The 23,694-nt window shown below is 66.5% G+C and overlaps 2 protein-coding genes across 2 annotated transcripts; one reads left to right on the top strand and one right to left on the bottom strand.

Annotated features, from left to right (window-relative positions):
- Nucleotides 1-909: 909 nt before the first annotated feature.
- TMEM59L (transmembrane protein 59 like) lies at nt 910-6,577 on the bottom strand. The gene is made up of 8 exons (XM_076001551.1): nt 6,320-6,577; nt 5,451-5,595; nt 5,266-5,366; nt 3,718-3,870; nt 2,703-2,805; nt 1,934-2,051; nt 1,705-1,822; nt 910-1,495 (listed from the first exon to the last, which is right to left on the bottom strand). The coding sequence occupies exons 1-8, from the start codon at nt 6,494-6,496 to the stop codon at nt 1,367-1,369; spliced, it is 1,044 nt and encodes a 347-aa protein (XP_075857666.1). The 5' UTR covers nt 6,497-6,577; the 3' UTR covers nt 910-1,366.
- Nucleotides 6,578-12,878: 6,301 nt separating this feature from the next.
- Nucleotides 12,879-23,477, top strand: CRLF1 (cytokine receptor like factor 1). The gene is made up of 9 exons (XM_076001550.1): nt 12,879-13,123; nt 17,680-17,961; nt 18,582-18,711; nt 18,880-19,049; nt 20,054-20,211; nt 20,285-20,453; nt 22,272-22,459; nt 22,588-22,630; nt 23,143-23,477. The coding sequence occupies exons 1-9, from the start codon at nt 13,006-13,008 to the stop codon at nt 23,154-23,156; spliced, it is 1,272 nt and encodes a 423-aa protein (XP_075857665.1). The 5' UTR covers nt 12,879-13,005; the 3' UTR covers nt 23,157-23,477.
- The last annotated feature ends 217 nt before the right edge of the window (nt 23,478-23,694 follow it).

Raw genomic sequence — 23,694 nt, 5'->3', positions numbered from 1 at the left:
GGATCGCTTGAGCCCAGGAGTCTGAGGTTGCTGTGAGCGAGGCTGACGCCACGGCACTCACTCTAGCCCGGACAACAGAGCGAGACTCAGTCTTAAAAAAAAAAAAAAAAAAAGCTTGCAGGACACAGGGTGGGCTGAGGGAGGAGGGTCCCATACCCAGCCTCACTGGGCTCCCTCTGACTCACCGTCCTGCCCCCACCGGTCACCCACCCACCACAGCCTGGAGCTCCTAGACACCTCCCCATCTGTGTCTGGGGGCTGGGACCACATTCCCCCGAGACCCCGAGCTCTGCCCGGGAGGGGAGGCCGGAGCCTGCCCGGGATGGATCTGCAGCTGCCGGCCAGAGAGGACCGCTGCCACCGCTGCCCGGTCCCCTGGAGCCGAGAGGGACCGTAATGAAAGCGTCTGGACGCATCATCCTCGGAATGCCCCGGAAGGACAGAGAGCCAGGGTGGTGGCCTCCTCTGGGTGTGGCTGGCCCTGCCCCAGTGCTCTTGAATGCAAAGCCCAGGGAACGAGAGTGCCCAGGGACAGTGCCCTGAGATTGTCCCCCCCAGGGGACCAGAGCTCTGTCCCCAAAGGAAAGGGGAAGAGAAGCCAGGTGGCTACAAAGTGACAGGAGGGACACCCAGGAAGAAGTCCCAGGAAGGGACACATACCCTCCCAGGGCAGCCAGGTGGCTTTCAGAGCCACCCCTAGCCGAGAGTGTGACCCGGGCCGGGAGCAAAGGGGCTCTGCTGGCTTGTGCTCCTTTGTGCCACCGGGGGGTTCCCGGGGCGTCCCTGGTGACCAGAAGGCCCGGCCGGGTGGGCGGGGATCATGGCCGCCGGGTGGGTGGGGGTCATGGCCGCGCTCAGGCCGCGCCCCCACGGGCAGACAGGCAGCGGGACAGAAGCAGGCTGAGCTCACGACTCGCTCATGGACTCGGTTTATTCCTCCCCACCCCATGCTGCGCCCACCGGCCCTCCCCCCAGGGCAGAGCTGCCTGCGCCCCCAATCTCGGGAGCCAGGTGCTCGAAGAAGGCAAGGCGGGGAGGGAGAGAAGAAGGGGGGTAGGCCCCGGCAGGAGGCAGCACCCCTGCGGCCTCACCCCACACACACACACACACACCCTGCAGAGAGGGGAGAGAGAAGGAAGAAGCGAGGCGGCCCAGGGCTGACGGTCACATACTCAGACAGCCACAGGACAGAAGGCGGACAGGAGCACGCCCCCTCCCTGGAGAGCCGGGGGACAGGACAGGGGGACTGGAGGGACCCCACCCCCACCCCCGGGGGAGGCATCGGTTCCCCAGGACTCAGGGGGCTGCAGGGCGGGACCGGGGGAGAAACACAACTTGGGGGTGGAGGAGCCCAGGCAGGGGCCGCCTACAGCTTGGTCAGGTCCAGCTTCAGCTTGTAGGGCGGTGGGCTGTCCTCGTAGGCGTGTGACGTCGGAGGGTACAGGGGCCAGTCCGGCTCCACCAGGAAGCCCTTGTGCTGCTCCAGGGTCAGCGGCTGGGGGGGGGAAGGAGGCGGGAGGGTGCAAGGGAGCAGGGGGCAGGGCTGCCAAGTGCCCCCACCTTGGACTTGCCCGATGTCCCAAGGGGAACCAAAGGCCCCTGCCTCCAGGACAGGGACCGGCTTCACCTGGGACCCAGAAGCTGCTCCCTGGGCCTCCTGCCCCCCCCCCAGCCAGGTGCCGCCCGCCACCCGCCCCCACCCACCTGGAACTTGAGGTGCTGGCCTGGGGCGGTCACCAGGGTGGAGCAGCTCAGCCAGAGCATGACCAGCACGGACAGGAAGAGGCAGCAGGCCAGGATCCAGCGAGGCAGCCCCGAGCGCCTGCCCGGCCAGCAGCCATGGCTCAGTTTCCCCAGCCCCCGCCCAGGCTAGGGGAGCCTCCCCTCCCCCCCCCCACCCCCACGCCCCACCCCCCAGGGTCCTGGCACCCACCGGGACATGCAACTGAGGAAGTCACTGTCCTGAGGTTCTTCAGACTCTGCTTTGGCCTTGCTGCTGGTCTTGACTCGGATCTTGGCCTTCCTCACCTTATCCAAGGGGCCTACGGGGTCTGGGAGATGGGCCGGCCGCCACTCAGTGCCTCCCCGCCCCTGCCAAGGGGCCACGGTAGCCCCAGGGAAGGGAAGAGATGCCAGGGCCGGGTGCATGGCTCATGCTTGTCATCCCAGCACTCTGGGAGGCCGAGGCGGGAGGATCGCTCAAGGTCAGGAGTTCAAAACCCAGCCTGAGCAAGAGTGAGACCCCATCTCTACTATAAATAGAAAGAAATTAATTGGACAACTAAAAATATATAGAAAAAAATCAGCCGGGCGTGGTGGCGCATGCCTGTAGTCCCAGCTACTAGGGAGGCTGAGGCAGGAGGATCACTTGAGCCCAGGAGTCTGAGGTTGCTGTGAGCGAGGCTGATGCCACGGCACTCACTCTAGCCTGGGCAACAGAGCGAGACTCTGTCTCAAAAACAAAAACAGAGTGAGACTTTCTCAAAATAAAAAAAGAAAAAGAAAAAAGAAAGAAAGAAAAGAGGCCAGGGCCTGGGGCATGGACTCCTGGAATGGAGGTGGGAGGCCCGGGAGATGGACTAGAGAACTCTGGAGCGGGACCGAGGACCCCAGGAACTGTGCGATGGGGCCTCCTGCCCTAGAGGACCCCTCCCGGCACTGGGGCGCCCGCGTGAGGAGCCCGGGTCTGGGCTGGGCCTTACCCACGTGCACCTCCAGGGCCTCGGGGTGGGGTCCCCGCCAGGTCACCTCCACGCGGGGCGGGCGGCCGCCCTGGGGCCCAAGGCTCTCCACCACGGGCTGGGTCTGGCCGGGAGCAAGAGGGCACACGGAGGCTGGTCAGAGGGCCCGCCTGGGCCCTGGCAGGTGCTTCTCTGGGCCCCAGGTGGACTTCGGTGTCCAGCCCGCCCCGCCGGGGGGGCGGTGGAGTAGGGAGGACACTGCTCTGGGGGCCGCTGCTCTCCCCTAGCTCGGGCCCATCCACCGGCCTTCGCCTCCCCGCGTCCCAACGTGGCCCGGCTAGCCCAACAGAATCACGGGGATTGGCCGAAAGACGGTCATGTGATCCAGCCGGGGCCAACCCAAGTAAATCCCAGCTCTGTTAAAAGCCCAGAGGGATCGTAATCTGGAGCCTCTGGCATCCACCCTGCTGTCCAGAGAGAGGGAAGGCCTGGGAATGAGGCCACCACAGGCAAAAGTAGAGTCAAGGAAGGGGTGGAGGCCGGGCGCTGTGGCTCACGCCTGTCATCCCAGCACTCTGGGAGGCCGAGGCAGGAGGATCGCTCAAGGTCAGGAGCTCGAAACCAGCCTGAGCAAGAGCGAGACCCATTCTCTGCTATAAATTGAAAGAAATTAATCGGCCAAACTAAAAATATATAGAAAAAATGAGCCGGGTGTGGTGGCATACTCGGGAGGCTGAGGCAGGAGGATCGCTTGAGCCCAGGAGTCTGAGGTTGCTGTGAGCGAGGCTGACGCCACGGCACTCACTCTAGCCTGGGCAACAGAGTGAGACTCTGTCTCAAAAAACAATAATAATAATAATAAAATAATTTTTAAAAAAATAAAAAAAAGAGGAAGGGGTGGAGCCCCTGTATCCAGCTGTGCCTGAAGCCCGCCCACCGTGGCCTCCGCATCCTGTGAGCCGAGGCCCAATGCACCCGCCTCCTGACCCTGACCACCCACCCGCCGCCCTGCCGCGGGCCCTGCCAGGGCCCTCACCTGGAACACCACCAGCTTCCCACTGTCCGTCTGCAGGTAGTACGTCCAGGTAGAGGACACGAAGCCCTGGGCTGAGTTGACAAGGTCATTGCAGAGGGTGGAAAACAAGTCCAGGAGGGACAGGGCCCCGCTCGGAGCTTCCAGGACCTTTCTCTGGGGAGAGGAGGCCCAAGGCACAGAAACGTCATCAAAGGAGGGCACTCGCCCAGGGGAAGGGGCTGGCAGGGGCTGGCTTTGCCCAGGCGGTTTTGGGCAACAGCGTTTCCCATGACAAACACGGACCCCACTTGCTGCCTCTGGCTGGCTGTGTGCTCTTGGGGGACCGGGTTGCCCTCTCTGGGCTCTAGAATGGGGATGGTGCTCTTCCCTGGTGGGGCTGCCACGAGACAGTGCCTGCTAGGCGCCTGGCACAGCGTAGTGCCACTACTGCTGAAAACGCCACCGTCCTCGCCTCTCCTCATTCTGACAGCGTCAAGAGGGAGCCCCGGGCCGGGCGCGGTGGCTCACGCCTGTCATCCCGGCACCCTGGGAGGCCGAGGCGGGAGGATCGCTCCGAGCTCAGGAGTTCAAAACCAGCCTGAGCAAGAGCGAGACCCCGTCTCTACTATAAAATTAGAAAGAAATTAATTGGCCAACTAATATATATAGAAAAAATGAGCCGGGCGTGGTGGCGCATGCCTGTAGTCCCAGCTACCCGGGAGGCTGAGGCAGGAGGATCGCTTGAGCCCAGGAGTCGGAGGTTGCTGTGAGCGAGGCTGACACCACGGCACTCACTCTAGCCTGGGCAACAGAGCCTCCAAAAAAAAAAAAGAGGGAGCCCTGAATGGGAAGGGCCCACGGTGGTGGCTTTTCCGAACAGCAAAAGGAAACGAGTGGAGGAACGAGAGCGAATGGATGAGCGAAATGGGCTTTCTGGGGAGTCCCAGTCTGTGGGTCCCTTGCTGTGCCGCACGGCATCTCGTGCCTCAGTTTCCCCCGATGCAGCTTTGCCTGGACTCACTCTCCGGCTGTGACAGGCAGATGTGTGCGTGCTTGGGAGAGGCTGCCCCTCCCGGAACCTCTCAGTCCTGAGCCCTCCCAGGTGGCAGTGGCCACCTGCTCATCGCAGGTGAGGGGCTTAGACCAGCACCTGGCGGCTCTGGTGGGGGGCACCTCTCAGGATGGCAGAGGTGGGAGGTGGCCACAAGCCCCGGCGGCTTCCAGTCTTGCCTCTGGCCTCAGCCCTGCCTAGGTGAGATCTGGACAGTTGCCACCCCGGGCAGGACCGGCCCCGGTGCCTCCGAGTGGCACCAGGAAGTTAGGACAGGCTGAGAGCGAGGTCAGCTTGAGCCAGGGTAAGTGCGTGGTCAACGGTGGCTGTTTTCTGTCACCTCGAAAGATGGGAGGGGGGTGTAGTGTGTGTGTGTCCCATGTCACAGAGATGGCAGCTGAGGCTGGAGACGGGACAAGGCTGGAGCGTGACCACCCCACAAAGGCCGGGCACGCAGCACGGAGCCAGGGGGGTACTCTGGCCGGCCGTGAGTGAGGGTTTTGGGGGGGGATGCCCACCTTCTGCTGCGGCTCCGGCTCGGGCTCCTCGGGGGGCTGGCTCCAGCAGCCCTGGCTGCAGGCCTGCTGCTCCGAGTCCCTCACGTAGGCTTCCAGGCATGCTGCAGGGCACCAGGGGTTCGCCTGGGGGCGGCCCTGTGAGGGCCACCTCCCCCCCTCCCCCACCCACCCGGCCCCGCCCTCACCTGCTTCACACTCTGCCTGGGTGGCGTTGGGCTTGGAGCTCCTGGCCACAAACCGGCAGATGGAGTAGAGGCGGCAGCCCCGCTCGCAGGCGCTGGTCAGAGCCGCCCGGTCGTAGGGGGACTCGGAGGGGCCCTGGGGCTCTGCCTGGGGGAGGGGCACCCGGGGCTCTCAGGCCGCGGAGCGGGGTGGGGACTGGAAGCTTGGGGGAGAGGCAGGTTTGCCCCACCCCATCCTCCAAATCCAGAGAGATTGGGGTGCGGTTGGGGACACCAGGGAGGTCAGTGGGGCTGGAGGGGGGACTGGGAGGGGCTGGAAAAGGGAAGGGACGAGGAGGGGCACTGGTGGCGGGAAGGGGGCCCCCCTAAGGCTCCAGGGAGGAGGGGGTCGACTGAGAGTGATTCTCAGGCCCCAGGAGGGGGAGGGGGGACACTCAGGTTTTGTCACCTTCGGACCAGGCCTGGGGGTGGGGGTCTGGTCTGATGATAGGAGTAGGGGCGGGTAGCTCTGACCAGGGAGGGGCGGGCGGGGAGGGAAGAGGACGTGGAGAAGGAGGGACCAGGTGGGGGAACCCCCAGGCCCGAGGGAAGTGGGGGTTGGGCGCCTGAAGGTCCCGCCCCGCCCTGGCCGGGAGGGGACCACCGCCCCCCACGCCCCGCACTTGTGGGCGGGACCCCGGGCGCGTCCCCCGCGGGAGAAGGCCCCAGTCGCCATCCGAGGGACCCCCGTCCCCTCCCCCTCCCCCACGGGGGGGATCTCCGGATACCCAACCCCTCCCCCACCGGGGGGCCCTTCCAAGAGAGCCGCGTCCCCGGCGCCTCCCCCAGCGGAGGGGCGCGGGTCCCCCCGGCTGGCGCCGCACGCGCCTCACCTGCCGCGGGCCCCAGTCGCGGACGCGGCACCGCAGCTGGCAGCTCTGCGCGTCCCCGAGCTGCGGGGCGAAGGGGTCCCGGGCGGGCGGCGCGGGGGCGGCGGGCGACGCCGCCAGCAGCAGCAGCAGCAGCAGCGGCGGCCGGGGGGGCGGCGGCATCGGCGCCACCGCAGCCATGGCCCGGCCGAGCGCGGGGCGCGGGGACTCGGGCTCGTGCGGGCGGGCGCGGAGGATGCGGCGGCCGCGGCGGGGACCGGGGCGCTGACGTCACCGAGTGAGGCAGCCTGGGAAGGGGGGGCGGGGATGCGGGAGCGGGCGGGGGCGCCGGGCTGCGGCACCGTCGCGGTGGGGGCCGGGCGGGGCAGGTGGATGGCGGTCCCCACCGTCGGTCGCATCTGGGGGAAGGGGGTGCCATGAGGTCTCCCTGGCAACCGCGGGCGGGGCATCTCCGTCAGCGCTAGGGGTCACAGGAACCGAATAGGGTGCCGGGCTGCGAGTGTCCGGTCGCCACGGGTGGCACGGCGGGCTTCGCGGAGGAGGCGGCACCTGAGCCGGCCACGAGGGGAGGGCGGGGGAACAGCCAGGGCCCAGGGGCGAGCAAGAGCTCGCTGTAGGAGAAGGCGGGAGGGCGGCGGGGCGCAGAGAGGTTAGGGCGGCAGGACTGGGCAGGCTTCGGCGCCCAGCTCGGAGGGAAGAGGAACTTGTGCACAGATCGCCTCCTCCAGGAAGCCCTCTGGACCCCTCCACTGCGCCTCCAGCCTCCTCTCCCTCCGTCCCAGTCCGGATCCAAGGACTGGATCTGGCCCTGGCCCCCCAGGTTGGGGGTCCCTCCGCCCAGAGCTTGGCGGGAGGAGACGCAGAGATTCGTACAGGGGAAGGGGGCAGGGCGCCTGCCCGAAGTTCTAATTCTCGTGGGAAAACTTGGAGACTCCAGGACACGTCTGGGTTCCATAACTGCCACACCCCAGGGTGACGGGCTGTAGGACCACGAGCCAAATCTCGGGTTAGGGGGGGTCCCCCAGCTTCCTGCCCATCGGGAACCGGAATGGGGGCGGCCTCAAAACCCGGGTCCCGTCGCTGGCGCGCCTGGCGCAGGTGCCTACCGAGTCCGCCGCCCGCGCGTCCCCCTCCTGCGCTCCGCCCCCGCAGACGGGGCGGCTGCCTCGCCGGGCTGGCGGGTCAGAGGGCGCCGCAGGTTCCGGCCCGGGAGGGGGGGGCCTGGCGCACCCCCTCCCCCGGCCGGCCGCCGCGCTTTCATCTCCGCGGCTCGGGGCCGGCCCCCACGTGGCTTAATCAGGCGCGGCTGTGCCCGGCGGACCCCGAACATCTGGATCCCGGCGCGGCCCCTCCCCCGCCCCGCCCCGCCCCGCCCCTCCCGGGCTAGGCCGGCGCGACCCGCCGGCGAGGGCCTCCCGCCCGCCCGTTGCGGTGGGAAGCAGGCCAGGGAGCCCTGCGCCTAAGCCACCCGCGCGCCCGGCCCGCCCCTCGGGGGGGGAAAAAAACCACCCTGTGTATGGAGAGCCATCCTGTCCGGCGTGTCACAGGTGGGGAACCCAGGCTCCGGACTCGTCGCTGAGACGGGATTCAAGCCCGCACATGTTAATTCCAGAGGCCCGCGCGCTTAGCCCCTCCTCAGTGAACGTCCTTCATTCATTCCAAACAAAACACTTCTTGCAGAAACTACTTTCTTGCGACAAGCTTACAGGAAAGGTACGGGTCACAGTTGTCCTATTTCCGGATGTGGAAATCTAGGCGCGGAGCGAAAGGAGCTCAGCCCAGGTGAGGAGAGAGAGAGAGAGAGAGACAGAGACAGAGACAGAGAGACAGAGAGAGACAGAGACAGAGACAGAGACAAGCAGAGAAGCTGGCAGAGCCCAGCCAACCCGGGAGGGGGGTGCCTTCGGGCGTAAGAGGCGTCCCTTAAAGTGCAACAAGAAAGAGGGACACCTCGCGCCCTTTTGCAGATGGGGAAACTGAGGCTGGAGGGGTGGGGGGGCAGGTCGCCCCCAGGGAGAAGGGGGAGAGTTTAATTGCAGCCCACCCACCCCCTTTCCGCTCCACGAGGCTGCTGGGGGGGGGAGCGGAAGGAGGACTTGACCCTAGCCCCCCAGGTGAGCCCCCGCGCCCCGCCTGGCGTTCCCGAGGGAGCGGGTCCAGGTGAGGGGCGGGCGGGCCGGCGGGCGGCCAGGGTCGGGTTTCAGGAAATCCGCCGACATTCCTTCGGGGCTTAAGAGGGAAAGTTGACTCGGCGCCGCCCCTCGCCCCCCCACTTCCTACCCCCCGGGGCGGCCTGGCCTGGGGCGGCGGGCGGGGGGCGCTGCGGCCCGCTCGGGCGTGAATCAGCCGAGGGCCAGGCGTCCGGGAAGCCGCGGCCGAGGTCAAGGCGGGCAGCAGACAAGCGCCCTTTGTCCCTTGCCGCCCTCACCGCGACCCCGTTGACCCCCACCCCCAAGCCGGGGAGGAGGGAAGGCACCGCGGCGCCTGCCGTTTGCTGACAGTTGGGCGGAAGGAAGGAGGGGAGCGGTTGTCCCCCTCCGTCCTCGGGGCTGGCGCCTCCTGGGACCCAGACTTCCCAGGTCCCTAAGGTGCAGAGGGGCACGCAAGCCAGGCCTCCCTGGCCGGAGTGCACACCCGCCCAGGCCAGCCCCAGGCCCGCCCGCCCCTCCCCTGTCCCTGCTCCGGAGCCTGAAGTCCAGGTGGTGTTAAACTGGGGACCCAGGCACCCCGATTTGTCAGGCTCAGCCTCCAGGGTGGAGATTACAAAGCCTAGGGCAAAACAGGCCACCTTCCTGTGACACAGGCCCCGAAGAACCAGGCATGCAGACCCTTGCTGCCTTGTGGTTGCTGTGAGTGCCCAGGGGACCCTGGAGATGCTGTTTGCATTGTCCCCTCCCTGTGCCCTGGAATCACCAGGGAGCTGGAGGCCCCCCCAACCCTGACCTCTCGCCCAGAGGTGAGCTTTGGGTGGAGGATGCAGGGCTAAGCGGGAGCCCCTCCCCTGGCCCATGGGGGAGGCCGCCATCCACGTCCCTCAGACATTCCCAGCCACCTTCAAGGACTTGGGTCAATATTTGCGGAAGTTCGGCAATGGGTTCCCCTTCTGTGCAAAGAGGTGGGGGGACTGGGGAGGAAGGGGTTAAGCTGTGGCGGGCACCCAGGGCAAGGAAGGACATACCTCAGGGTCAACTGGCTTTCCCTAAAGCCAAAGGTATGGGGCAAAAGGTCACCCAGAGGGCAGAGGTCACGCTCCAGCATGGGGCCGGGCAAGGTTGGGAAAAAGTCCATACCCCTCTCTATGGGTAAGGACCACAAAGGGATGTCTACTGGCTTGGGTCACACAGCAAATGAGGGGGGGATGGGGCAGGCTCGGACCCCCCAGGCAGCATGACTTAGTGGGACTGAATTTTCTTGCCACTTGGAGGAACTGAGAATCCACCTGCGTCAATTCGTTTTGCCAATATTTATTGAACTTTCAGCCCTCGCTGGGCTGGGCCCAGTATGGGGTCCCAGAGAGAGAGAGAGAGAGAGAGTGCACTTTCGGGGTGCTGGCAGTCTAAGAAAAAGAAGTTGCGGGAGAAACAAGCTATTAGAGCTGTTGGTGCAAAGAAAACAACGCACAACACGAAGTGAGGGGGAGGGAGAGAGCCTGGGAAGGGTGGGAGGCCTCTCTGAGGAGGTGACATGGGACCTGGGACCTGGTGGCAGAGGGGGGGCTGACTGGGGGAGATTTGGGGAACAGCATTGCAACAGAGGGAACGGCCAACGCACAAGGGCCTGGTCTTTCCATAGTAACAAGCCTGGTGTTTTGGGGGGAACCGGGACTGCAGTGTGGGGAGCTGAGTGAGGGAGGGCAGGAGAGGGGAGAGGAGGAGGGAGAGGTCAGGGAGGGGGTGTCAGGGCCCAGACAAAACTCATTGCTTCTCTTAAAAGCTCCGCAAGGCCGGCATGAGGACTCCCGGCCTGTCATCCTAGCACTCTGGCCTGTCATCCTAGCACTCTGGGAGGCCGAGGCGGGAGGATGGCTCAAGGTCAGGAGTTGGAGATGAGACCAGCCTGAGCAAGGGCCAAGGGCGAGACCCCGTCTCTACTATAAATAGAAAGAAACTAATTGGCCAACTGAAAATATATAGAAAAAATTAGCCGGGTGCGGTGGTGCATGCCTGTAGTCCCAGCTACTAGGGAGGCTGAGGCAGGAGGATTGCTTGAGCCCAGGAGTCTGAGGTTGCTGTGAGCTAGGCTGATGCCAGGGCACTCACTCTAGCCTGGGCAACTAAGCAAGATTTTGTCTCAAAAAAAAAAACAAAACAAAAACAGCTCCCCAGCCTGGCGTGCAGATCAAGGTAGGAGGGTTATGGGAAGCCCCAGAGGAGGAGGAGGAGGAGGAGGCCAGGAGGCATCCCCCAGGGCGAACCTGGAGCCTGGATGCGAAAGGAATGGGGAGAGAGGGGTCCCAGTCTCAGGATGGGGATGTGTTTTGGAATCAGAGCCAACAGGACTTGCTGATGGATTGGATGAGTGAGGCGAGCCAAGGAGAGTCCTCACGTGGGCTTCCAGGTCTCCGGCCTGAGCACCTGGGTGGAGGGGGGAGCCCCTTCCCGAGGCCGAAATAACTGGGGGGAGGAGCGGAGATGTGGGGGGAAGTGTCTTGATTCTGCTCCACAGGCCCGGAGTCCTCCCAGGAGGGGACCAGACGTGTCCAGCCCCACAGGGAACATCTGCAGGGCAGGGGCTGTGGGGGAGGGGCGGCAAGCATCCTGGAATCCAGCTCCAGCCAAGAGCTGCCACCTCCACTTAACCCGCCGCCGGGCCAAGGTGGTGGGACGACATGGCTCCATTTGTCGCCGGGCACGCGCAGGCCTGCGGACCACCTCCGTCTGCTCGGGGAGGACGTGCAGGGCCGCGCTGGGCGCTGAGATCCTGGCGACTTCTGCGGCTGGCCTGGCGTCCTTCTCGCCGAAGCCCTTCCGCCGGCGGTCGCCCGGCGTGCAGGGGGAGAAACTGAGGCACAGGCGGCCTGGTTTGCCCCAGTAAACGACAGTTCCCCCCCCCTCCTCCTTGGCTGTGGCCTACCTCCCTACCTATCCGGGGGTCCAGATGGAGGGACGGGGGCGGCGCCCTGAGCTCCCCCCCCACCCCAGGCCACATTGTCAAATCTTTTTTGACAAGAGTGGAGTCCGAACTGGGATCGGAGGCCCGGGGAACCACCTCGAGCCCCCCTTGGGCACTCTTACCCACCCGGCTGGCTGGGGGCATGCGAGGAGGGTGCAGCCCCCCAAGAGAGCCCCTGCGCAGGGGACTGAGAGCTCGCTCCCTCCCGGGACAGGGCAGCGGGGGCGGGGCTGCGACCCACACCGCCCGGGGACTCTCATCGCAGGCACCCCCTCCGCGGGGGCCTCGGAGGCCAGGAATCCTTTTTCTCTCGGGCGTCCGGATCGGGTGGGGACGGAGAGAAGGGGGATGAGGCGCCCGGGCCGGGAGGGGTCCCGAAACCCGAGCGATGGCCAAAAATAATAACACCGAGAAGGCTCTTCGCGCAGAGAGCAGCAAGACAAACTATGCGTCGCTCCGGGCGGCCGGCGTTACCTGGAGTCGGCGGGCGGCGGCCGCCCGAGCGATTACTCACCGCGTGGCGCACCCCACCCGCGGGCCGCTGAGTGGATTTTTCCGTGGGGGGGTTGTGGGTGAGTCCGGGGCAGTCCTCCTCACCGCCCTGCTCCTGGGAATCCCTGCTACCCCGGCGAGGGACCCCGTTCGCGCAGGCCTGGGGTCCCGCTCCCACGGGGGACCGCGTCTCCCCGTCTGCCCGCACCGCAGCTCCCTGGGGAGGCTCCGGGGCGTCCCCGAGCGACCTCAAATCCATGCCGCGCAAGGGGGACCGCCGAGCCAGGCCGAGGGCCGGGGACTCCGTGCCTTCCTGCTTTTCCTCCTCCTCCTCCCCTCCAGCAAAGCCCGGGCCGAGGCTACGCGCGGAGAACCGCAGACGCGCGGGATGAAGCGGGAGGGCCGCGGCCGGTGGGACCCGCGCGCGGGAGACGTGGGGCTGGGGGCGGCTTTCGGGCCCCCGGGGAGGAAGAGGGGCTGGAGATGGGGGTAGGCGGGGCTCAGGGACCGCTCAGTGGGGGGCGGGGCCAGAGTGGGGTAGGGGCCGAGACAGAGGTTTGGGTGGGGGAGGGGGACATGGAGGAGCGGCGCCGGGTTGGGGGTCTTAGGGGGCGCTGGGCTGAGAGCGGGGTGCAGGGACGCGGACAGGGGCGTGGAAACGGGACTGGGGACGCCGGATCCCAGGCTGGGGGTGGGGAGCATGGACCTGGCAGGGTTGGAGAGGGAGGTCCGGAACGGTAGGAGTTGAGTGGGGGGGGTCTGGGCCGCGGGACAGGGCGCGCGCGGTTCGCGGTGGGGCGGAGGCCGGACGGGCGGGGCGCGCGGTGCCCGCGGGCTGGCGGGCGGCGGGGAGGCCGGTGCGGGGCCCGCCGCCCCCCCGGGGCCGGGCCGGGCCGGGGGCGGGGCCGGGCGGGGCCAGTGGCGCATTAGCGCCTTGTCAATTCGGCTGCTCAGACTTGCTCCGGCCTCCGCGTCCGCGCCCAGCGACGTGCGGGCGGCCCGGCCCGCGCCCTCCCGCGCCCCGCGCCCGGCTTCGCCACCGCCGCAGCCGCCGCCAGCCGCGCGACCCCGGCAGCGCCGGCCCCATGCCCGCCGGCCGCCCGGGCCCGGCCGCCCAATCCGCGCGGCGGCCGCCGCCGCTGCTGCCTCTGCTGCTGCTCTGCGTCCTCGTCCTCGGGGCGCCGCGAGCCGGATCCGGAGCCCGTGAGTACCCAGTGCCCCGCTCCTCCCCTCCCGCCCGAGCAGAGAGCGGGCGCCCCGGGGGCAGCCGCGGGGGGAGGGGGCGCGGGCGCCACCTGGACGGCCGGGGAACAAAGGAAGGCGCCCCCGGCGCGGCCCTCGGGGCGCCCTCACCTGCGGGGCGCACTGTGCGGCAGTCCGTGGGCCCGAGGGTTCGGCTTCTGCGTCCGAGGCCTTCTTACCTAGGCAGCCTGGCTGTTGGCGCCTGGCCTGGCCCCCGGGGCCGGAGGGTCGTGGCCTGGGACCCTCTGCAAGCCGGGACGTAGCGGGCGCGCGCGTCCGCTTCCGTGGACTCAGAGCCGTGGGGACCGCGGGGCACCGCTCCCAGGCGGGGGCGCACGCGGTTGGCGCACTGGGTGCGGGCCCCCAGCGGGGCCCCCCGGGCGGAGGGATGAGCCCCACGGGGAGGGCGGGGCTGGAGGGGCCGCTCTGGCCGCCTGGCGCGCGGCCCGGGGTCCCCGGGGACGTGCCTCTCCACGGGCCGGCGCCGCCGCCGCCGCCCTCCCCCTGCGGGACCCCGCGCACGGGGGTCCGCCGAGTCCCCGCCACCGGCGGCGCTCAGAACCGTCCTCGGCCAGGCTGCGCCGGGCTGAGAGTCTCCAGCGAGAGAAATCTTTGTGCGCTCGTGGGTGAGAGGGAGGAGCCGGAGCCAGTGAGTCCGGGACCGCTGGCCCCGACTTTGGGGGGGGGGAGCACTGGGAACTCGCTGCCCCACAGGCCAAGACCTCCGCCCTGTGGGGCGCTCCTGGGCTCAGGCACTCTCCAGCCCCCCGCGCACACCCCCGCCAGGATACGTCTCCACATCCAGACCCGCTAGGACACACCCAGAGACACACAAAGACTCACACTGGCTTGTGGCCCGTCACTCTCGCCCTCAGACTCGCGCTGCATCGCAGATGCATACTCGCACCCCACCGCGGGCACGCACACCCATTCGGCAGGGGAGGCAGCGCAGGGGCACGCACGCGGGCTGGGGCATGACCGTCACTCCACGCACCCGGTCCCCGTCCCGGCGCACAGGCCACCCCGGGGCGGCTGGGCTCGCGCTGCTCCCAGGCAGCCCCGTGTTGAGCTGAGCTGTTTGCAGGCTCAACTGCGGGCTCCTCGGGGACAGGCGGGGTCTGGGCACCCTCTGGGGACACTTGCTGAGAAAGCCCAGCTTTTGCCCAGTGCACCTGGGCAGGTGAGGGGCGACCCCCAGGCCCTCCCAGGGCCCCTGGCGGCCCTTCCCGGCCGTGGGCAGCGCCTGGGAGTGCCACTGTTGGCGCGAGCTTTGTTTCCCAGCGTGCAGAGCAGAAAGCGTGTTGGGGAGGGGGGCGGTTGTTGTGCGTGTGTGTTTTCTCCTTTAAGGGGGGAAGAAATTAAATAAAAGATTCTCACACCTCCACAATATGTTTCTACTTACGGTGTGTCTTAGCACCTGACCGGCAGGCGGGTGGGTCGTAAAGTGTCTGCAGGTACCAGCGGGACTGGGGGGGGATGGGGGACCCCCATGGGGGACCCTGGGATGGAGGCCACCCTTCCGCCCCGCTTCTTGCAGAGAATCTCACACTTTTCCCTTTTAAAACACATGGTGTTCCTTTTTAATAACGGCAGTGGCTCCAGGTTGGGAAAGGGAGGAAGAAAAAACTTTTAAAGGCCCCAGCTCTGCGGGAAAGCAGGGCAGGCAGCGAGTGAAGGGGGGTGGGGGGGGCGTCCTAAAGCCCAACCCGGGGATCTGCTTGGGGAGCCCTCTAGGCGGCCCTCCAAACCAGGCCAAGCACCCTCCCCCGGGGCGCAGTGGGCTGCTCCCAGCTGCTGTTTCGCTGTCCCCAGCGCCTGGGCCCATTGTTTGGAGGGAGTGGGGGAGCCTGCGGGGACCCCGGAGCTGGGAGGGGCTGTAGCGCCGGTGGCTCCCAGGTGCTAGGGGGTGCCGGGCCTCATTAATCTCCCCAGCAGGTAGGACGCGTCCCTCCTCCCAATCTATGGAGTAGGAAACTGAGACCCGGAGAGGGAAAGCTGCCGGCCCAGGTGCTGCAGCTGGCGTTGCACCCTCACTGGGGGTGGGGTGGGGGAGAGCTTCCCTCTGACCTCTACTTCGGGGACTCAGGGCTAGGGGACTGGCCTGTCCGGGCCGGCGTGGCCTTGCCCTCTCCCCCTCCCCCGCCCAGCTCCGAGAGGGCAGCTGCAGCTGCTGGCAAGTGGGCCAGGCCGGGCGGGCAGGCGGGTGTGGCAGAGGGGCAGTGCCCCCCCCAGCCAGGACCCCCCAGAGAGCCCCTTCTAGGCCAGGCCCCGGTGGCGGCTGGGGGGCCGGCGGGGCATGACCCACCCAGGGAGGGCTGAGAGTAGGTCTGGGGTTCAGGCAGGCCTGGCCGTGCCTCCCGCTCCGCTGGGGGGGGGCGCCCAGGCAGGAAGCGGTGGGTGGGCCAGGGCAGAGACGCTGGCACGCCCGAGTTCATGCAGAAGGAATTCCGAATTAGCGGGCGGCTGGCTGCCTGGGACCTCCGGGGCGGCCCCCTGGTCCCCCGCTCCCCCCCCTGGCCGCCCCCGCCTCCTCGGCTCTGGCCCGCGAAGCCGGCTCCTTCGCACGGATGCGGAGACCTCCGGCGAGCCCTGGGCCGAGCCCCAAGCGCAACTGCGCGCCCAGCCTCCAGCAAGACGCGGCCCTGGAGCCAAGTTTGCCCCGGAAAGTCGTCATGGCTGGGCCCAAGCGTGTCCACCCCGCTTCTCCCATCCGGGGCAGTGAGGGCCAGGCCAGGGCAGCCACTGGCATTCAGAGGGCCTCCCCGGGGGCCAGGATTGCCCTGTCCTTGGCCGCCTTCTCTGCGGCAGTGGCTCCTCACAGCCCCTTGGGAGTCCCTTTAAATGCAAATCCAACCACCTCCCTCCCCTGCTCAGAATTCTGGAATAACCCCTCCCTGCAGGTTGGGGGTCCCTGCTAACCTCTCAGGCCCTGTTGGCTGCCACTCCTGCCCCAGGACCTTTGCACTTGCTGCTGCCATTGCTTGGACACTCTCTCCTGGATACTTCCACAGCTACTTCTCTGACTTTATTAAGGCCTCGGCACAAATGTCGCCTCCCCAGACAGCTGCCACTGCCCTGTCTCCCTCTGGCCCCTGCTTTATTTTGTTCTGATCTGTTTTCTTAGATAGTTCTTTTTTCCTGCTGCTTCCTTGGATTGAAGGGCCCACAAAAGGGCAGGAATATTTTGTGTCTCGTGGTCATCACTGAACATCCTGGGACAGGTGCTCCTGGAATGAATGAATGAATGAATGAATGAATGAATGAATGAATGAATATGAATGAATGAACGAATGAGTCCCCCCGGGGTCTCTGGTTGGAAGGAGAGGCCTGTTCCCAGAGGCTCACAGCAAAGGCACTGACTGGGTCAAGCTTACGCAGCGAGCTGGGGGCTTTCGAACCCAGGCCCTGGGACATTATGTCCCCTCCCCTCCCCTTCAAACAGTCCATGTGGTCGGTGCCACTTCCCAGGTGGAAGAAAATGAGACTCAGACAGGCGTCAGGGGCTTGGATTCTGCGTCCCCTCCTCCTTTTCTGGGTCCCTGTTAGGTTCTAGTCTCCAGAAGGGGGAGCCCTGGGCTGCCCAGGTGGCTGCAGGTGAGGAGGCACCCCCTGCAGGCGTCCCCCAGGCCCCTGCGCCCAGCACCCGACCCAGTGTGCGGTCCCCCTTCCCGGCTGACCTTAGAGAAGCCCAGTAGACAAAGATTTTCCCCGCTCCCGCTTTGCAGATGAGGAAAACTGAGTCCAGGGAAAGAGCAGTGAAGTGCAGTCCCCTTCAGGTGGGGGTCGGGGGCCTCAGCTGCCTTCAGCTGCAGTGGCAGTGCCTTTCCCTCCTTCAGTGGCCGCGGGCAAGGGGGATCTGACCTTTCAAAGCGTTGGTGCTTTTCCATCCATGCAATGGGGAGGATTCGATGAGAAAACGTAGGCAGAGTCTTAGCCCAGTATTTAGAACGCCGCAAGTTCTCAGTAAATGGTGCTCTTAACAATTCACACAGTAGGTGTCTCAGGGCTCTTTTTTTTTTTTTCTCAAAGTGTCGCCCCCCCTCCTCCCCAAGAAGCACCTACTATGTATGAGGCTCTGGGAGTACCGCGGAAAGAACTCACAATCTTCTGTTACTAATTGTGGAAAGAGAGAAAATGAAAAATAAAGGAAAAAAATTTTAAAAAAGCAGAGTGTCAGAACTCTGTGCAAAGCAAGAGTCACTTGGATCTGAGTGGGCATTTACGCCCGAGTTTTGGGACGGGTCAGAGAGCCTTGAGCAAGGGAGTCATGACGTGGTTTGGAAGGACCCGGGCTGTGGAGTCAGACAGAGCTGGCTTGACCTTGGCCTTGCCACTGACCTTGGACTGGGCATCTGACCTCATTGGTCCTCAGTTTCCTTGTCTGTAAAATGGGGGAGGTGGTGGTGATGATAGACCACTCCTTCTCGGGACTGCCCTGAGCCCTGGAGGTCCTCGCGTGGTGGGGGGTTCAGGGGGGGCCCGCCCCAGGCCTGACAGGTGTTCCTCTCTGACCCCAGACACGGCCGTGATCAGCCCACAGGACCCCACGCTCCTCATCGGCTCCTCCCTGCAGGCCACGTGCTCAGTGCACGGGGACCCCCCCGGGGCCACGGCCGAGGGTCTCTACTGGACCCTCAATGGGCGCCGCCTGGCCCCCGAGCTCTCCCGCGTGCTCAATGCCTCCACCCTGGCCCTGGCCCTGGCCAACCTCAACGGGTCCAGGCAGCAGTCGGGGGACAACCTCGTGTGCCACGCCCGGGACGGCAGCATCCTTGCCGGCTCCTGCCTCTATGTCGGCCGTAAGTGGACCCTCCGGGGGTGACTCTTGGGGACAGCACCTCCTTACGCAGAGGGGCACACTGGCACAGCTGGCACGGGTCTCTGGGGTGGGAACGGGAGCTCGCCGTCCTCAAGAGACCCGTGGGGCCGGGCGCGGCGGCTCACGCCTGGCATCCCAGCACTCTGGGAGGCCGAGGCTGGAGGATCGCTCGAGGTCAGGAGTTCGAAACCAGCCTGAGCAGGAGCGAGACCCCGTCTCTACTAACAACAGAAAGAAATTAATTGGCCAACTAATACATATAGAAAAAATTAGCCGGGCATGGTGGCGCGTGCCTATAGTCCCAGCTACTCGGGAGGCTGAGGCAGGAGGATCTTCTTGAGCCCAGGAGTCTGAGGTTGCTGTGAGCGAGGCTGATGCCACGGCACTCACTCTAGCCTGGGCAACAGAGCGAGACTCTGTCTCAAAGAAAAAAAAAAGAGACCTGTGTGGGTGGCCATGCCAGCGTCCCCTCACCAGAGACTGCCCTGACCACCCTCCTGCCACTCCAAGGTGGGGGCCCCCGAAGAGGGGGTGCAGCAGCCCCTTCCCCTGTGCAGGGCCGGCCCAGCCCCTCAGCCCCCGCGCCTTCCCCCCACCCAGTGCCCCCCGAGAAACCCTTCAACATCAGCTGCTGGTCCAAGAACATGAAGGACCTGACCTGCCGCTGGACGCCCGGAGCCCACGGGGAGACCTTCCTCCACACCAACTACTCCCTCAAGTACAAGCTGAGGTTGGTGGCGGCCCCAGGGCGGCCCCGTGTCACCTTGACCGGTGCTGGCCCTCTCTGAGCCCCCATGTCTCCCCGCCTGCACCCCCACTCCCCCGGGGCTGCCTCGGTGGGGTCTGGGGGCCAGAAGGGACCCTCACGCCGTGTTGTGGCCGCCTCTGGTCCCCGCAGGTGGTATGGGCAGGACAACACCTGTGAGGAGTACCACACGGTGGGGCCTCACTCCTGCCACGTTCCCAAGGACCTGGCACTCTTCACGCCTTACGAGATCTGGGTGGAGGCCACCAACCGCCTGGGCTCTGCGCGCTCGGACGTGCTCACGCTGGACATCTTGGATGTGGGTGAGCCTCTGGTGCCACCGGGGCCCTCCCCTGGGGGCCGGCCTGGCCCTCCGGGCATCCCACAGGGCCCCCCCTTGCATCTCGTCTGCTTTCCTGGGGTCCCACCTGCCCACCCCGCAGCCACGGCTGCATCTCCTCTGGTCTGTCCCTGCTGGCTGGCTGGGGACCCAGGTTAGTGGGGGCGTCCACTCCTCAGTCCAGCCCCACCCCCCAAAAAAAACCCAGCCAGGATATACCCGCACTCTGCGGAGAACACCTGGCCTGGTCGCCTCCCCCCCCCTCGGCAGCCCAGGTGTGCAGGAGGGGGCCGTGGGGAGGGACGCCCAGGTTGGGAGGCGCCCCAGGAAGCCCAGGCCTGGAGCTGGGGGGGGGGCGCAGGGCGGGAGGCAGGAAATGGATGATCTGCGAGCAGAATTGGGCCTAATCTAATTAGGGTGTTTCTCAGCCCCAAGCAGGCCTGTGCCTTAACCCTTTCAGCCCCTCGCCAAGGCCTGGGGGGGGGCAGGGCGCCCGGCCTGGCTGTCCATAGACGCACCCGGGCCCCTCACAAAGCCTGGGGTGTTCCCTGGCACCCAGCAAGGTCACATCAAGGACTTGGGTGAAGTGGGGAGGGGCTGGGGGTGGGGGCAGCAGGAGGCCCGCGGCTCGACAGCCCCCCTGGCCTCTCGGGCACGAGAGTGGTGTCGTCAGCCAGGCCGTGTCTGCTTCCCCGCGCGTGGCCTTGCAGTAGTGGCCTTGCAGTAGGATTAAGTTTCTCCCGTCACCGATAACAACGGCGATAACAGCTAACATTAATTGAGTGCTTAGTGCAATCACGTAATCCAGCAGCCCTGGGGGCGGGGGCCGATGAAGGAGGGAAACGGAGGCAGGTGCCACCGGGGAGGGGTTGAACCCAGACAGCCCCAGGCGCTCGCTCGGGGACCCCAGCCGGGTCCAAGGGGAGCCCCCTTCCCCCAGCGCAGTGACCTGACTCCGCTTCTCCCCCCCAACCCCCTCGGCCGCAGTGACCACGGACCCCCCACCTGATGTGCACGTGAGCCGCGTCGGGGGCCTGGAGGACCAGCTGAGCGTGCGCTGGGTCTCGCCACCAGCCCTCAAGGATTTCCTCTTTCAAGCCAAGTACCAGATCCGCTACCGCGTGGAGGACAGTGTAGACTGGAAGGTGCCCGCCCCGCCCCGCCCCTGCCCCGCCCCCGGCCCAGGCCCCGCCCCCTGACCCTGCCCTGCCTGCCCAGGTGGTAGATGACGTCAGCAATCAGACCTCGTGCCGCCTGGCGGGCCTGAAGCCCGGCACGGTCTACTTCGTGCAAGTGCGCTGCAACCCGTTCGGAATCTACGGCTCCAAGAAGGCTGGGATCTGGAGCGAGTGGAGCCACCCCACGGCCGCCTCCACCCCCCGCAGCGGTGAGCGCGCCAGCAGGGCCGGGCCGGGCAGCCCCCGAGCCACCCCCAGCCGGCCTGAGCCCCCGTTTCCTTGTTTGCTCCAAGAGAGCAGGGGGTCTCCAACTGGTGGCCCCAGCAGGGCCAAAATGTGGCCCCTGGCTCTACTACTGTCTTTGGCCTGTCATTCGGACAGGAAAAGTGTGACCTACTTGCGGAAACTTAAAAACAGGAAGTTTTTGCACAGATATCCTCCATCCCCTAGAAAAATCAATTCTCCAGCCCACGGCCCCCACTATCAGCCCTCACTCTCCATTTGCCCATCGCCACCTGGCCTGCTTTGCCCACTTAAATTCCTTCCTCAGGCCTCAGAGCAAGTGAGTTTGAGACCCCTGCTTCCTAGGCCGTTAGGCTGCCAGCTCCCCCTCCGATGGGACTCAGTTTCCCCTTCTGATCAGGGTGGGGGGATGGGAATGATCAGGAGTCCGGGTCTGCTTCCTCTTGCTGTCTGGGCTTCCTCTGAGCCTGTGGACTTACCTTCTTTCCTTTGTGAAATGAAACGGAATCCTCGCTTGGACTGTCTAGCCTCAGTTTCCCCATCCGGGAAGTCAGGACAAGAACCACACCTGCCTCGGGCTCTTGTGAGGGTTGGATGACATAATTCCCCGTGACAGGTGCCCACATGGTGGGTGCCACCTAAGCGTTTGGGGGCAGTACCAGTCCCTGCTACCCCCACCACTGCAGGGGGGACCCCTTTTTCCTCAGGTGAGGACGTTGGGACCCCAGGAGGTCGCACAGAGATCTGAATTCGGTTCACTGGAAGTCCAAGCCCATGCTCATGGGGACGACGGGGAAACTGAGGCCCAGGGAGGGTCCCAGAGCCAGAGAGGGGCAGAGCCGGGCTCCAGCCCGCAATCCAGCCCCTATCCCGGGCCCCTCCAGGTTCAGGGGTGGGCGGGAGCGAGCGCGGCCGGGCGGGGCCTGAGCCTTGGCCCCTGCTCGTGCCCAGCACCTGCGAATCTTGCACGGGAGCCAGCAGGCGCTGCGTCCGCGGGGAGGCAGGGGAGGCCGGCAGGGGCGGCGGGGGCCGCGGCCGTGCCAGGGCCTGTCAGCGGGTCCCCGGCTTTATTTATGACGTGAGGCCGATGTCCTTATCCGCCGGCCTGCTCTGGGCTGGCTGCAGCCGGCAGCTGGACCAACAGGCAGGCCTCCCACCTGGCCCTGCCCGCCCACTCCCCGCCCCCCCAGCTCCTGCTCCCAGGCCCAGCGTGGGGACCGTCCCTTGGGATCCTCTTGCACTCTGTCTCCCGTCTTTGCTGGTCTCTTTGTCCCTATGTCCCCAGGGTCCCTGTCCCACCCTGTCTCCATCCGTGGTCCCTTTGATCTGGGCTGCCTTCTTCGCTGTGACCCCCTGCATGTCCCTGTCTCGGGTCTCAGTGTCCTCAGCGTCTCTGGCCCCCTTTCCCTCCTGTGCAGCCCCCCAGCCCCGTCCGTCGCTGTCTCTGTGTCTCATCCCTGCGGAGGGCCCCGCTCCTCCTCCCCTCCCCTGCTGCGCACCTGGCTCAGGCCGCAGGAATCGGGTTCCTGGAGGAGACGTGGAGGAGGAGCCCCTTCCTCCCCCGCCCCCACCTCCCCAGGGGCGCAGCTGGGCGGGGGGGGGGGCGCAGCTGGGCTGCCGCGCAGGGCCGCGGGGAGGACCGCGGGGAGGATCGCGGGGAGGACCGCGGGGCGGGAGGTGCCCCCGAGGGGAGCGCGGCGCGGCCCTCCCGCTCCTGCGCGCGCGCGCCCCCTGCCGGGCGCGCCCTGACACTGCCGCCCGCCCGCCCGCCCGCCCACCCGCAGAGCGCCCGGGCCCGGGCGGCGGGGCGTGCGAGCCGCGGGGCGGCGAGCCGAGCTCGGGCCCGGTGCGGCGCGAGCTCAAGCAGTTCCTGGGCTGGCTCAAGAAGCACGCGTACTGCTCGAACCTCAGCTTCCGCCTCTACGACCAGTGGCGAGCCTGGATGCAGAAGTCGCACAAGACCCGCAACCAGGTAGGAAGGAGGCGGGGCCCCGCGCAGGTGGGGGTGGGGGAGGGGACGGGCAGGGGAGCGGGAGGGAAGCAGGCTGGGGAGGCAGGCCCGCAGCCCCCACGACACCGCCGCCTTCCTTCCAAGCACAGGACGAGGGGGTCCTGCCCTCGGGCAGACGGGGCTCGGCGAGAGGTAAGTGGGGCCGGGCGGGCAGGTGGGCAGGTGGGCGCGGGGCGAGACGCGGGCCCCTCCCTCCCCTGGCTGCAGGCCTCACGCGCAACCCGCCCCCCTGCCCCAGCCTGAGAGCCGCTGACGCGCAGCCCCTCCGCCTTCCCGTCGTCGTATTCAGCGGCGTGAGCCTGGCATGGTAGCCCTAAAGAGCATCCGACCCCCCGAAGATGTCCAAAGTGGAATCTCGCCCTCGGGAGTGAACGTACTCACCCTAGTTAGCCTGTGTGCGCGCCCACTGCGCGCTGGCCCCCGTGCCAAGTGCTTTTACCTGCGGGACACCCCGCGGGGCGGCCAGGTAGTCTCGGCTTCTCAGACGGGGGAGAAGCCGAGGCCCAGAGGGGGACAGCGTCCTGCGTAAGGTCACACAGCTGAAAGTGGTGGGGTCAGGACCTGAGCTGGGGCTTCCTCAGTGGCTGCGTGGTGCTGAGCCCTCCCGGGCTCCCTGCTTAGCTTGGCTCCCCTTCTGCCTACAGGTCCTGCCAGATAAGCTCTAGGGGCGCCAGGGGCGGAGCCCAAACCGGGGCCACCTGTGCGCCCTCACTTCAGGGCGCCTGATCCCCCTCAGCAGGAGCCGCGGCGGCAGCGGCAGGCACTCCTGAGCCTCGACGGCCAAAACAGCTCTGAGCCCCACGCGAGGCCACGCTTGGGGCGCAGCCTGGCGCGCGGGAGGGTGGGTTAGGGGAGCCCCGAACTCTTGCTGGGGCTGGTGGCGAAAAGGGAGCCGTCGTTCCGCACATCCGGGGCCCCTTCCAAAGAGTCTTCTTTTAAAATAAACGAGCTATTTAGGTGCTCTGATCGTGGAGGTGAGTTTGGGGCCAGATCCGCCCAGAGCAGGAGCTGTGAGGTTTGGGGGGAGGCGTGCAGGCATCCCTGTGGCCCTTTGGGACTGGAGTCTCTCTCTGGAATCTTCCACGTCTGGCTCTGAACTCCTTGGAGGGTGTGATCCAAAACATCAGAGTTTCGGCGAGGGTGGGGGTCCCCTCCCCAGGCCCACTGGTCCCCCAGCACCCCCCGGGACACAGAGA

This window comes from Microcebus murinus, chromosome 4 (assembly GCF_040939455.1).
Source record: "Microcebus murinus isolate Inina chromosome 4, M.murinus_Inina_mat1.0, whole genome shotgun sequence".
In the NCBI taxonomy this organism is placed as follows: Eukaryota; Metazoa; Chordata; class Mammalia; order Primates; family Cheirogaleidae; genus Microcebus; species Microcebus murinus.
The sequence above is the reverse complement of the archived record's forward strand: the minus strand, read 5'-3'. Positions and strand labels throughout refer to the sequence as shown.